This window comes from Colossoma macropomum, unplaced genomic scaffold (assembly GCF_904425465.1).
Source record: "Colossoma macropomum unplaced genomic scaffold, Colossoma_macropomum, whole genome shotgun sequence".
NCBI classification, from domain to species: Eukaryota; Metazoa; Chordata; class Actinopteri; order Characiformes; family Serrasalmidae; genus Colossoma; species Colossoma macropomum.
The window spans coordinates 38644024-38658741 of record NW_023494788.1 but is presented as its reverse complement, the minus strand read 5'-3'; the positions used below and the strand labels follow the sequence as shown (position 1 = coordinate 38658741).

Genomic DNA, 14718 nt, shown 5'->3' with positions numbered 1-14718 from the left:
TTTTGAATGAAGCATTCTTTTTTCCACTTAATATTAAGATCATGAAAGGTCATAGAAAAATCTTTATATTTATTTGCCTCCAAAAAATTGAATAGAGACCAGTTGCTAGGTCAATATCACTTTTATTATTAATAATAATTGTATATTATTATAATAATTATTATTAATAATAATTATATTATTGTTGTTATTATTATTATTTTTATTATTATAATTATTATTGTATAAAATTAACTATATATGAATTGCTATCTGTTTTTCCTTTCATTATACTCTTGGTCCTGGCTGGGTCTCTTTTTTTCCTTCCCCTGTGAGTTTTCATGCTTTCTAGTGAAAAACAGGCGGGTCTTCCTGTTTCTGTAAGGTATCGATTCATGCCACCAACAGCCAGCAGAGGGCAGAGGCAGCTTTCTGAGAGAACTAGAGCCAGTGGCAATGTGAACTCCAATTCCCAGACCTCCCTGGGTTCATCAGGCCTGCTGAGGGCTGTATTAAAGACAACCGCAAATTGCACTCAGTGTCACACCTTTGTAGGGAGATGACTGGTAGAAAAGAAAAGAAAAGAAAAGAAAAGAAAAGAAAAGAAAATGTGAAATCTTCTTTTTTTGAGCACGCTCCTTTAGTTAGACTTTAGTTAGACACAGTTCATCCTGTAAACTGCTGGAACCCTGTGGTGCAGTGGTAATTTGCAGATCAGCACATCGCCGGATTAAATCCCACCCACTGGTGATCGTGAAAACCAGTCACACCAAAATTCAAAAGATCTCTGCATTTGAGTCTGAACCCCCCTCCCCCACCCACCATCCTGTGACAGTTTCATTTGGTTATGATAATGTCCTTTTTCACTGGGGTATAAATATGAGGTGAAACATGTGTCAAATGGCATAGACATTGAGGATGTTTAGCAAGGCGAAAATTTCTCCAGGGTTCATGTTTTCACCTTTGCAGAAGATGGTAGCATTTTGGGGTCACCAAAACTACAAGAGATAATCTCCATGCCAGCAAAGTATTTGGAAGGTGTGTCAGGAGAAATCTTTTTATTTATTATCATACCACAAACATAAGCACATAGAGTTCATGCTACTGAAAAGTCTCCTTAAATCAGGTTCTACAGTCAGATAAGAATGAAAAATAAAGCGTTTTGGCAACAAACACAAAGTGGGTTTAGCATAAAACAAAGGAGATGAAACCAAAAAGAGCCTCATCCCCACTGTTGGGGATGGTGGAGGATCTGTGATGCTTTGTTTTTCCTCCAAATGACTCTTACAGAATGCTTTGTTTAGAAGATTTTAAATATAAATCTGGCTGCATCTGCCAAAAAGTTAAAATTGGGTCATGATTGGATCTTCCAGCAGGAAACATATTCAAAATGTACCAGACAGCAAGCAGATGTGGGCACTTCCGGAAAACATATGGCACTGCTGGGACACTGTCAACACCAGCACGGAATAATAAGTTAATGTGTGGGTTGGATGGTAATATTCAGCATTGGACCAGAAATGAGCCATCTCTCCTCTCTGCTTTCTGAGATGGACAAACCCACATAAAAATTCTTCAATGACCACAGAATCTAACTTTTTTAAGAACATTACACATTTTAACCAAAGGTTCTAATAATTATGGAGAGCTCTGTTTCTTATAATGAGACTTGAATCATTATAAACAAGGAAGCCAGAAGCACCTCTGGTTGGGGGGCTGGTGTGGGGAGGGGGTCATGTGACATTTGCAGGCAAATGAGGTTCATCTCCTGGGCTTAGTATGCTAATGCAGTTTGCTGCTTTGGTCAGAAGGTTCCATTCCAAATTACTTCGTATAAGCTCAACATCTTATGATGATGACGATGGTGGCTCCAGTGCAGATTCTCATTTTATCTCTTTACATAATATGTAAGTTATGAATTCTTTTCAAAAGTGTCAGATATTAAAATGCAATTAGATTCAACTTCTGTTACTGAAATGTCATCCACTGTTTTTCTTATTGATTATAATTGATTTCATGTCATTTTGTAGGCCTTGTTGAAGCTGTGGATCTTAATGAGCAGTTTATCTCAGTAAAGTCTGGAGAAAATGTTACTCTGTCTTGCAAAGTTGAAAAGTCTGATAAAAACGTTAAGGTTTGGTACAAACAACAACTGTGGCAGAAACCTAAAGAACTCACATCAAAGTTAGACAACAAACCTCCCATTGTAACTGATTCAAAATTCAGTCTAAATGGAGATTTTTCGCTGACTATTAAAGAAACTTCTGAAGATGATGGAGGAATGTACTTCTGTGGAAAAAGTGATGGAAAAACATTTACATTTTCTAATATCATAGTCTTAGCTGTGACAGGTAATCGCATTACTGTTTTAACATATAAACTCTTTTCACAATTTCTTTTAATATTTTAGAATCATATTTTGTATTTATTATCTATGTATTATATATGTATTTTGTAGTTTGTATTTATTGTATTTAGAATGTGTTTTTGCCTAGAATAATAAAATGTTTGGTTAATGTCTCACACTAAGAAAAGGTTAAAACAATGCCATGTTTAATCAGGATAAAGTGCAGCTGTAAACAAGACGTTCTTTTTATATTCACCAGGTCATCCTCAGTTAAACATATCAGTGCTCCAAACTCCAGTACAGGGGTCAGTTTCTCCAGGAGAGTCAGTCAGTCTGCAGTGCACAGTCCTCTCTGAGATCAGAGCAGCAGAACTCCGAGTGCTCTGGTTCAGAGCTGCTGCAGGACAATCCCTTCCTGAAATCATTTACACTCATCAGAACAGCAGCAGCCGTCAGTGTGAGATCAGCTCTTCTACACACTGCTCTGTGTACAACTTCTCCAAGAACATCCTCGACCACCACCATACTGGAACTTACTACTGTGCTGTGGCTGCTTGTGGGAAGATCACTGTTGGAAATGGAGCATCAGTAGAGCTGAGTAAGCAATATTTAAGAAGTTTATATAAATTCTATCATGTATGGCATCTTTTAACAGTATTTAAGCACCTGAGAAAATCATATATAAAAAATAAAAACACTGTCAACACTTTAAGGTCTACTATGATGTGAAATGTCAAATTCTTCGTCTATATTTGCATACCAACAATATATCAGTGATGCAGCAGCAGTAAATGCATTCTGTAGATTATCAACAGATGTAATTAACTGTGTGAATAAAATTGTTTGTAATCAGTTGTTTTTCACTTTATTTGGCAGAGTCCAAATTCATATCTATAGATGTTTAACCTGAGAGGAACTGAACATGTAACAGGTCTAATACTGACCATCTCAACATCCTCAACAAGCTGTTATAGACTTAACTGGATCTTAATTGGATTAACTGGATTGGGTTTGGTTAAGGTTAGGGTTAGGTTTAGGGCAGGGTGAGGGTTAGGGTTAGGTTTTGGGTAAGGCTGGGTAAGGTTAGGTTTTGCATAATGGAAGTAGCATATTAACAATACATCTACATAATGTAAGTAATGTATCAACAGAATATCTACAAGATATTTACTTCGGTGTGTTCAGATGCTTCAATACTGATATGTTGTTGATGGGTTACTGATAATTTGTTAAGAGTTTATTAATCATCTACAAAGTATCACTGAAAGTGAAGTGTTAACTAGTCATTAACTGTCTGTTGACTGTGGAATTAAACATTGACTGTAAAATTTCATTTAATAGCATACTTGTAATATCGTTGTGACGTCTTACTTAAACAACATAAACACATGAAATTGATCTGAATTCCAAATGAACAAATATTGTAGTAAATGGTGACATTTGTTTGCATGTCATAAACAACTGATGACTACTGTTACAGTGATTAGTGGACGATTGTATTTAAATGTTAAAAAATATCTATGTGTAACAGAATTTAACAGTCAAATGCACTAAAGAAGGCATTTATCAGCTTTCAATATTAGTCAAATAATGTTGTTTATATTAGCTTGTTGAGCAGAAATGGCCTAAATCCATGTGTATAATCTGTATGATGGTTAAAGGAAGAACTTATGAATGTTTACAAACTACTTAAATATAGTGTGCAAATTAGAAAAATACATTTACGTGCTTTTAATTATTGAATTTGCAAGATCTAAACCACAGTGGAATATCATTATAATAACCACTGCCCTTGATTAAGAAAGATAATGATATTTCTAGTATGCTTGTAACTGAAAGATCACAATTAAATATTTTACTCATTTGTTAACAGTTAATTATTCATTTACAAAAGACTATATTAACACATAAATAACTTTTATAACACATTTCTAAGCAAGCTTACACAAATGTTTCTATTTACTAGGTATATTAATTGGTTGCTAATAGAAAATTAATTATTAGGAAGCCTTAAAAATTGTTAAGACCTTAAAATGAAGTTTACCTGGCAGTAAATTTTCATTTGCTCAAAAATACAGTGATTTTAGAATAAATATGAACAATAATAATAGAGTAATTAGAGACGTTTAATTGTATTAATATTTACATTTGTTATAATTCTAATTTAATACAGCATTCTTACTGGCAAAAGCACTTACTGTTCAGATAAAATTACAAATACCTTTGATGCCTTTTGCAGAGTTCTGTACTTTATTTGAGCATCAAGCATTATTTGTGTGTATAACATAACTCACTTTTTATACATATATTATTCCTTTATTCATATTTTACATTCCATGCTAATGTAGTGCTCAGAGGTGAAACAAGAACTGAGAAACCGTACATATCAAAACATATTCAGGCAGATAAAAGTACAAACTATGTTTAATTAGAGTAAGAGTTGTTGGTTCAGGGTGTTTAAGGCGGTGGTCAGTGGTGTGGTGACTAATGGGCAGTACTGGTTCTCACACACACAAAGACAAATTAGAGTTCTGGTCAGTTTGATGTAAAAATTATATGAATTTGGTTGGATGTTTTATTAACTACAAAGAAATTTGCATATAGAATTATTAAAGAATTATATCCACATAATTGAATATATCCACTGAATATAATAATTACATGTAATTAAGTAATTCAATTAAGACTTCAATTCAAATTCAGTGTAAGTAACACTTGTTTGTTTATCTGTCTCAGAGGGGCCTTTGGATCATGTTGTGACCCTTCTGGGAGCAGCTTTGGGAGTGTGTGTGGTTGTGATCTCTGCTCAAGCCTTTATAATCTGTAAAAGGAGAAACACTGACCACTGCAGTGGTGAGTGGAGGAGCTTAGAGTCTTTTCTTTGCGTTAATCACAGTTCAGATGAACACTGTTTCACTGTTTAAGACCAAATGCCTTTTGATAAAGTGTTACAGAAAGTTTGTAGCTGTAAAGAAATAAGCTTTTGAAATTCACTTTTTATTGTAGTTAGAATGTATTTAATTTACCCAAAATTGTATATAAAACATTCTGAAGATGAAAATATTACTACTAACACACACAGTGTCCTAGACAGTGAGTTTGCCTCAGCTGAGTGAAGTGATCTGGACGAGCTGTAACAGATCAGGAGATCAGCTGATATGTGTTTTAAATGTCTTAAGCAAAACCTTATAGTTACTATGGAACTCAATTGAGACTGAAGGAATATGAAACACTTCATACATTGAAACACTTCATACACTATTCATTTTGTTTCATCAACTGGGTTTGTGCAACTACCTGTTAATGAAAATGGTAAAATTGTTGGCTTGGAAAAAAATATTGCCTGATCTAATCGTGATACTGTATATTCTTTTTCCACCACAGTGAGAAAACAACAAGGCTCAGCAGCAGAGAACACAACCAGTCAGGTAACACCTGTGTTCTGTAACACTTTCAGAAAATGCTGATACTGTTTAATCCACACAGAACTTACTGAACCTTTCGTGTTCTTTCTCACAGACTGCTGAGAGTCTGAATTACGCTCCCATCCATTTCAAAGAGAACAAACCCAAAACTGAACGAGTGAAGAGAGAACAGCCTGAAGACATGGTGTACTCTCAAGTGAGAAGCTCTAATGCTAAAGCTCATCGTTCTCACCGCTAGATCTCTTTCCTTTAGTGAGCAGTAGTGAAGTTTGGGGATGTTTTTATTTTACTGGGATATTCAGAGCTGCACATGATCTCCAGGTTAGTTTAGTGAGCTTTATGTTATTAAAGTCCTGTACTTTGTTTAGGTCCCCACTTTGCTCAAAACTGGGTGAAAAATGTGCAGTTTAGTATGAAGTTTCAGTTCTCTAAAGGAGTGTGTGAGGACACTTTTAGAGTGAGTGTGGTCACTATAATCTTTCAGTTAATGCTGATGGTGTCTGATAATGTGCAGCTTTCATTGGAGTGTGTTGTATTTTTGAGGCTGCCTAAAGGTTTGACAGACAAGTTATTTCAGATTTTAATGAGAATTTTGCCATAATTTGGTCTTATCCAGCCCTGCTCAATTATTAAACACAAAAAATTACACTTCCTGAAAATTAAAATTAATTAAAATGGTAGTTTTAGTATCAGCAGAGCAACAGAGCTGTTTGCACTGTACATGAAGTGTTATCAATCTTAAAATAGATGCAGATATCAGATTTAAGAACTGTTTTTTTCTGTATTGTGTGTGATTTTATTTTTGTCTGATTATGTCTACATATTTTCTGACATAACACATTTGGATATTCCACAAAGAACCCTTGATAATATACATGATAATTGCCATTTGCAAATGGCACACCTAATACTTTAATTGAAATTTTCTAAAACATTAATATAAAATGACATTGTAATATGACAATGTAATATAATAATTTACTGTTAATTCTCATAAACACAGATGTGTTACAAACTGTAGAGCCAAGAATGTCTGAACTTTTATGGCAGTTTAAAACTGGTTCATTTCTTTAATGCAGTGTCTTATTGTTGTTGCACCTGTTTTAGTAAAATCAATATGATCTAGCACAGCTGCACTTTTAGCAAGACAAATGTATGAGAATATATTTCATTTCTCAGGTCACAACATTATTTGCAGTATTAAAAATAGGTCTCACCTCATTTTAATAGTTCATTATAGCCCCTCTGAAGACATACTGTCACTGTCCAAAAAAAACCATTCAGAGAAGCTCCTTTAAACCTTTATTCTGTTGTTTATATGGTTTTAACATAGTAGATATGTTATATATATATATATATATATATATATATATATATATATATATATATATATATATATATATATATATATATATATATATGTATTTTGTGTGTGCGTGTGTGTAGATGTTTGACTGTGAGAGAGCTGGGTGATAATAATCTTTCACATCTGCTAAACAGACGCAGGAGTTCACACTGATGGTGTCTGGTAAGGTGAAGTGAAGTCTTCATGGAACTGTGTTGTTATTTTAAGATCACAAAGAAGTTTAAAGGTCTGACAGGAAAGACATTTCAGACAGTGATGAGCTTTTTTCAGATGTATGAGGTCAGACTGATGGTGCCTGATATGGTGCATCATTAATAGAAGTGTGGCTGTGATGAAAAGTTGTTTTTAATCCTTTTACTTTATTTATTTTTTTATTTTTTATTTTTTTTAAATAAAAGTTTCACCCTTCAGCCGCCTGGTTAACTGAAACTTGTTCTGTGATATTGAGTTTAAAAGGAAGATGAAAAGATAAACTCATCATAAACACACAGTATCTCTACTGCCTTTTAAAATTACACAGAAAATGTATAATTACTTTTTCACACACTGTAAAAGTTTTGAATTTTCATTTTCTATTAGACTGAGGCTTCTAAGTTTCTTTAATAAGGTTTCTTTCTTAATGTTTTTTTTATTATTTTATTCTTGTAATAAATTTACTAATCTTCTTGTGAAAAGTGTTCATGGGTTTTGTAACTCAATAAAAGATCTATATACACACGACTTTGTTGCTATTTTTATTTTACTAAAAAGAAAGTTTAATGCCCTGGCATCATATTTATTCACATGTATAATATATTTAATATAATAATATAAAAAGTACAAACACACCCAACAAATCCTTAAACAATATGTACATTTAAACAATACGTACAATAAAACACACACACACACACACACACACACACATACACACACACACACAAGTGACTATAATAAAAAAAAAAAATCTGGAAATACATTTAAAAAGTCTGGAGTTTCACCATTTGAGTATGAAAACTGCAATAAAGTATAAGCCCACACGTGAATACTGCACATTAATATTTGACCACAAAAACTGAATTAAAATAAAAGATTATTGAACAAATTAGTAAGGATTAAAATCAACAGGTATTTTTTTGCAGGCTGCCCTCTATGTTTAAATCAATCATATAACACATATATAAGTAAGAATTCCATACAAGTACAAACTTAAAGCCAATAGTCTTTTCATTGCCTAATATAGTGATGTACTCTGAAAGGCAGACATATAAGGAAGTGATTTGATGCCCAAAACTATCCATCATAATAATAATCAAACAGAGAGGTTTGTTTTAAAAGAGGCCAGGTGACTTCTGGTGTCCAATCAAAGTTATTAAAGGAGCTGACAAAGAACCATGTGACTTCTTTCAGCCAATGATGTTTAACTAATGAAACCAGACAGTGAATACAGTTCAGTGCTTCAGTCAGTTATTTCCTTTCAGATATTACATGTTTGTAAATGATGGATCTACACAAGATTGGGATTGTCATTTTATATTTCTACAAGATTTGTAAGTTCATAACATTTCCAAACACCAAACATGCAAGTATTTTTAATGATGCTTGAAAAATCATGCTATTTTTAATATTCATGTAGAATGAACTTTTTACAGATTCTACTCAAGCAGTGAGAAATTCAGAGTCGTTGGTCATCTCAGCTGAGCCCGGTGAAGCGGTCACTCTCAACTGTACATTTGTAGACGACTCAAATAAAGATGTTAGGATGTGGTACAAACAAAGACTGGAGCATGCGCCGCTGGAAGTGGGATCAAAGTTAGAAGACAAGCCGGCTGTGTTCGCAAATAAATTTGACAAATCGAGATTTAAACTCAACAGAATTGCAAGTGGCATTTCTCTCAGTATTGAACGTGTCACTAAAGAAGATGAAGGAATGTACTTCTGTGGAGAGACTGGAAAGAAAACACTGGACTTTTCTACTGCTACATTCTTAGCGGTCACAGGTAACATAACTGATTTGTTTTCTGCTTCACTGATCTACTTTAGTAGAATATAATGGACACTGAGTTGCCCTTGTGTTTGAAATATGCCGTAAAAATAAACATTTCAGTTTTCTTAAGATGTAAATTTCTTTTCTCTGTCAATGCTTTGTAAATATTTAAAATCTTTTAACTGAGGCGAGTCAAATACATTGTTACTATTAACATTAATTTAAATATTTCATAAATATTTACGACTTCCCTCTTCAGATTCACTGTGGATGCAGTTATGTCATTGTTATGCTATTATTACATGGTTAATATATTGTTATTGAGCATTTCTACTGAATACAATTTCTTACACTGTCTTTATAATATTTTCTAGGACAGTCAGACATATCAGTGCTCCAAACTCCAGTACGGGGGTCAGTTTATCCAGGAGAGTCGGTCACTCTGCAGTGCACGGTCCTCTCTGAGATCAGAGCAGCTGAACTCCGAGTGCTGTGGTTCAGAGCTGCTGCAGGACAATCCTTTCCTGAAATCATTTACACTCATCAGAACAGCAGCAGCCGTCAGTGTGAGATCAGCTCTTCTACACACAGCTCTGTGTACAACTTCTCCAAGAACATCCTCGACCACCACTATACTGGAACTTACTACTGCGCTGTGGCTGCTTGTGGAAAGATCATCTTTGGAAATGGATCATCAGTACAACTGAGTAAGCAATATTTAAGCTATAGTTATTTTATGTGATTGATGTAGAGCATAGAATTGAACTTTTTTCATAGAACTGTGCAGAAGTTTTAAGCCTCTGAGAAAATCATATTACTGTTTAGCTGGACAGTAAGTGTTTATTTGTCTAAAAACACAAATATTTGAATAAATACAAACAATATATACATACATAAGTAGAAAATGGCAAAAATGGAGATATATTGGAAGTTTTCCTTTGCTGGTTGTATATAATGTTTCGTTGGTGACATGGAATCTTGAAAAAGATTTTATATCAAATTTTATTAGAGCTTAAACTTTTATAGAGTAGAATTATACATTTATTTATTTATTTATTTATGTATTTAATTTTTATTTATATATATATATATATATATATTTCATTCAGAAGACCCCGTAGGTCCTGTTGTGATCTGTCTGGGGGCAGCTTTGGGAGTGTGTGTGGTTGTGATCTTTGCTCAAGCCTTTATAATCTGTAAAAGGAGAAACAGTGACCACTGCAGTGGTGAGTGGAGGAGTTTACAGTCTTTTCTTTACATTAATCTCAGTGTTCAGTTTATCTTTTTCCCTGTAATAAACAGTAATAATAATAATAATAATAATAATAATAATAATAATAATAATAATAATAATAATAATGGGCCTCATTCACTAATGTCATTCTAGGTTTTCACGTAAATTTGCTCTTCTGATGATTCTGAACAGTTTGCACCTTTGCGCTCTTGAGTCTGCAGTTCTCTTTGTACTGAGGAACAAATCCCAAACATGTAAATTAGGGGTGCGGGAAAAAAATCGATTCTTGGATGCATCGCGATGCGGACGTGAACGATTCTGAATCGATTCACAAAAATCGATTTTCTAAATATTTATAACGTAATGTTGACGGAACGCAAAAGGCGGAACTTGAAGTGCGGAAGTGCAGCGCCCGGACAGTTTGTGGCGGCACATAACAAAAACACTACTGGATGAGTGAGAAATCCTACCGGCTCCCCCTGCATTAAAGCCAGGTTAGGTCAGGAGTCACAACCCAAATGATAAGAAGAGCCATTTTGTCCTCAAAAAATCAAACCACCTTGGGAGCCACAGCATTTCATGTCCAGTATGTTTCAGTATGTGTTAATGTTCTAGTATAGGCTAAACAATATAAACGAAAACGCAGATTTACTCCGCTCTGCTTTAAGATTCAGCTACAGCCGCTTTCCTCCAACTCCGCCAGAAAACTTTTCCTCAAAACTAGAGCAGTTAAATGTCTCTCAACGTCCGACTGTTTTACGAGGCTGAAGTCGCTTCTTATTCTCCAGCTTCTTGTCCGAATTTTCCCGTTCCACCTTAAATTCTAACTGAGGCGCCGAATGTAAATGCGGCACCATTTAAGGTGGAACGTGAGAATTCGAAAGAGAAGCGACTTCAGCTTCGCCACTTTTTAGTGTTTGACAGTCTCTCATTGCAGATTTAACGTACCAGGAAACCAACTGCGCTGCTTATAAATGCGAATAACGCATCGCTGCTATGCGACCTGCAGTCCGCGCGCCGGATCTCAGTCGTTGTGAAGCAGAGCTTTCGCGCTATGTTGCACACGACCCGTCTCAAACATACTTTACAACGAGACCAAAACCGAAGTTATAAAATCACTAAAGAAAACGGGTAGAATAGCTGTAACGCGCTGCGTGGAGATCCATCACCACTGGATGTTATTTCACCGTAACTGCGCATTTTATCGCAGATGAGTGGCAGCAGCGTCTCATGTGCTCTAAACAAGAGCACTGAATGAGAGCCTTCTAGTTCACTTGCCACATCACTTCCATTTGATTTATTAAAAAAGATATTGGAAGTAAATTCATTATGGATCATTACAAATACTTTGCTTTACAAGTACCAAGTCACTTTAAATATCAATAACACAGAGTCACCTAGTCACTTTAAAATGAATATTATCTCTATATTCTGTGTATAATTTGTGTATATTTAATATATTTCAGTTGGTTTTTCTTGTATTTTTATTGTTACTTATTTACTTTCTGTAGAGTGATTAGCTGAGCCTTACCACAAGCATTTCAATGCATAAATGTCCTGACATGTTGTGCAAATGACAAATAAACTTGAAACTTGAACTCGAAACTTGAGCTCCCACAGTGAGAAAATATAAATGCTATATAGAAAAAAAGATGCATCGAGATGCATCGATAATCGTTTTATAATCGCATCACAGCCCTCTGAATCGTAATCGAATCGTTAGGTGCCTAGAGATTCCCACCCCTAATGTAAATATTGGTGAATGTCAGAGTTTTTTGTAAAAACTGAGTGAGTTAATTGAGGTGAACAAAATGCTACAGAATTTATCACCACACTGCTGAATTTCTAACACATTTCCCTCTCAATGCATTTAAAGGCAAAACATGTCAGTCTGTCATCCAAAGTTTCCCAGAGATGCTGCAAGACCAGGTATGTTACCTAAAATATATATATATATATATATATATATATATTACTGGCCTGGATCACTACTTCTCTCCTACTTGGTTATGCATCCCTGTGCCTTTGTGTGTGTGTGACTGTGCTGGAATGTGGGAGTGAAGCACAAAGTTAGTGGGGCACTTAACACACTGGTGTATCTGACAGAAGGGGAGCCGTCATTAAGAAAACTGGATGCATGATGATACAAATGATATATGTAACAGACTTTCGGGGCTCCACCAAGTACTGGACGTGTTACAGTTACAGATACAGAAGAAAGTGCTGCTGCTCTACATAGAATGCATCGCTGTGAAAGTGCTGATAAACCGGCAGATTCATTTTTGCACTATACAGATAAAATTTGCTTACCATGCTTGGCAGCAGTTTACTAACTTCAACAGTTCTGAACCTGCGACCTTCCAGTTACTGGCTCAGCTCTCCTACCACTGGACTACCAGCCACCCCTTCTCGAATAGCTTGAAAGAGTTTGTTTTTATTTTAGTTATAGTCTGAAACAGCAAACAGAAAGCAGCGCCAATCTGTCCTGGAGATTTTAACACTTTTTTTAATGAACGATGATAACTTGTTGAATTATTCCATAATAGTTATCAATAGATATGCATTTCTCTTAATTATCATCATATTTACAATTATTGGAGTATTTTGATAAAATATATAAAGCAACATGCAGATCATACCCAGCATTTTAGTAACACAATGGAAAACAAAATCTCATTGTGAAAGGAACCAAAACTGAATATTTATAATATCATTATTCCTGTTAATAATAGTATTTGTTTTTGTTTTTATATTCTATAAAGCATGAGATCAACATTACAAGTCTTATTGTTAAAACAGTTTTAAAGTGCTGTTTAGCGTTTTGAGCATATGATACACATCATCAGTTGACCCCATATGTGCTATATTTACAAAAATCTCTAGAAACTCGCTCATATAATGTTTCTACTGAGGTCAGAGGCACTAAAATGCGGAATTCAGCCACAGCAGCATAAGTGAGGTCAGGTACTGATGCTGGATGATCAGTTCTGGATCACTTCAACATATCTTAAAAGTACTGGTTGGAGTTCCATTACTACACAGTTCAATACTGGGTTCAATACCCCTCTATTCGATACTTGGCTCTGGGCATGGTGACCTTAGGCTCATGTGAGGCTGCTTCAGAGCGTCCTGTTCTACTGGCTTTGCTTTTCTATTAGATTATACAAGTTGGAAATTATTAAAGCTCTGTGTAAACATTGTAACTCATGTCTGCAATGTATGGATCTTAATGGTTTAGTGAAAATCAAATGTAAACAATAATTTACTAGCAAACTTACTTTCAGAAAATAAAATATATTAACAAAATAGTGTGTGAGAGAGAGAGAGAGAGAGAGAGAGAGAGAGAGAGAGAGAGAGAGAGAGAGATTAGATTGATACTTGCCTTTTCATGGAGTTGTACTAATCTTATTAACTTATTTGTATATTTATTTGTTGATTTATTCTGAAATAGGACTCAGATGAAGAGTTCAGTTTTGCACCTTTGAATTTCTCTGACAAAAGACGACTGCTGAAGGAAAATGTTTTCACCAGAGTGAGATTCTTCCCTGTTTCTGACTACAGAGCAATCCAGAAACACAATATTGCTGAAAAATGAAGAAAATAAATCAAATTCATTTAAAAGTATTCATAAAAATTGTCAGTGTTTTCTAGACAATTTTGTGTAACTATCTGGCATTCAGTGATGTTTATGTACATTTACTCTCATGATCATAAATATAAATCTGTCAATGAAAATTGTCACATTAAAGAAATTATTTTTTTTCAGAAATCTTCTTTTGATATTATTGTGGCTACTATACATATATATATATATATATATATATATATATATATATATATATATATATATATATATATATATATATATATATATTTACAATGACTTTATAAATGAAACAATGGAAGGAACCATGTATTTCTAAGATAACAGCAATATGCAAATCACATATAGAGGATCAGAATACAGTGTGACCCAAACAACTTCTGGTTGTCTTCCACAAAGCAAGTAAGACTCCAGCGGCCCTGGTCATTAATAATTAGGAAGAGGAAATTATGAACAGCTTCAAGTTTTTCTAAAATTGGAAGAGAATGTAATTCTAACCTTTTTTGTCTTGATGCAGGTAAAGTTACAAAGCTATGATAGAAAACATGCTCACTTTTGCCATTTACTATCTAATAGTCATGGTACAATTGAGCAAGACAACCTTGAGCATTGTGAGATTTTATATGAACCCTTGCACTACCTTGAGGAATTCCGTCCCAGACCTAATCTCATTCTCTCCCATTCCACCAAAATGTGGCACACTGTGTGGAATTAATCAGAAAATACTTTTTTACTAACTATAATTTAATCAGGAATCTATTTGCTGCTAACTGCTAACAAGCCGCTGAGGCAAATTA

At 34.5% G+C, this 14718-nt stretch overlaps 1 long non-coding RNA gene and 1 gene segment (V, D, J or C); both read left to right on the top strand.

The window, feature by feature from the left end:
• The first annotated feature begins 2249 nt into the window (after window positions 1–2249).
• LOC118806337 lies at window positions 2250–5258 on the top strand. The segment is given in 3 exon segments: window positions 2250–2262; window positions 2586–2924; window positions 5063–5258. Coding segments are annotated over 3 exon segments (540 nt in total).
• A 4945-nt stretch (window positions 5259–10203) lies between these two features.
• Window positions 10204–14066, top strand: LOC118806480. Its single transcript, XR_005007124.1, has 3 exons — window positions 10204–10309; window positions 12194–12246; window positions 13769–14066. It is a non-coding gene; the product is annotated as an uncharacterized LOC118806480 (long non-coding RNA).
• The last annotated feature ends 652 nt before the right edge of the window (window positions 14067–14718 follow it).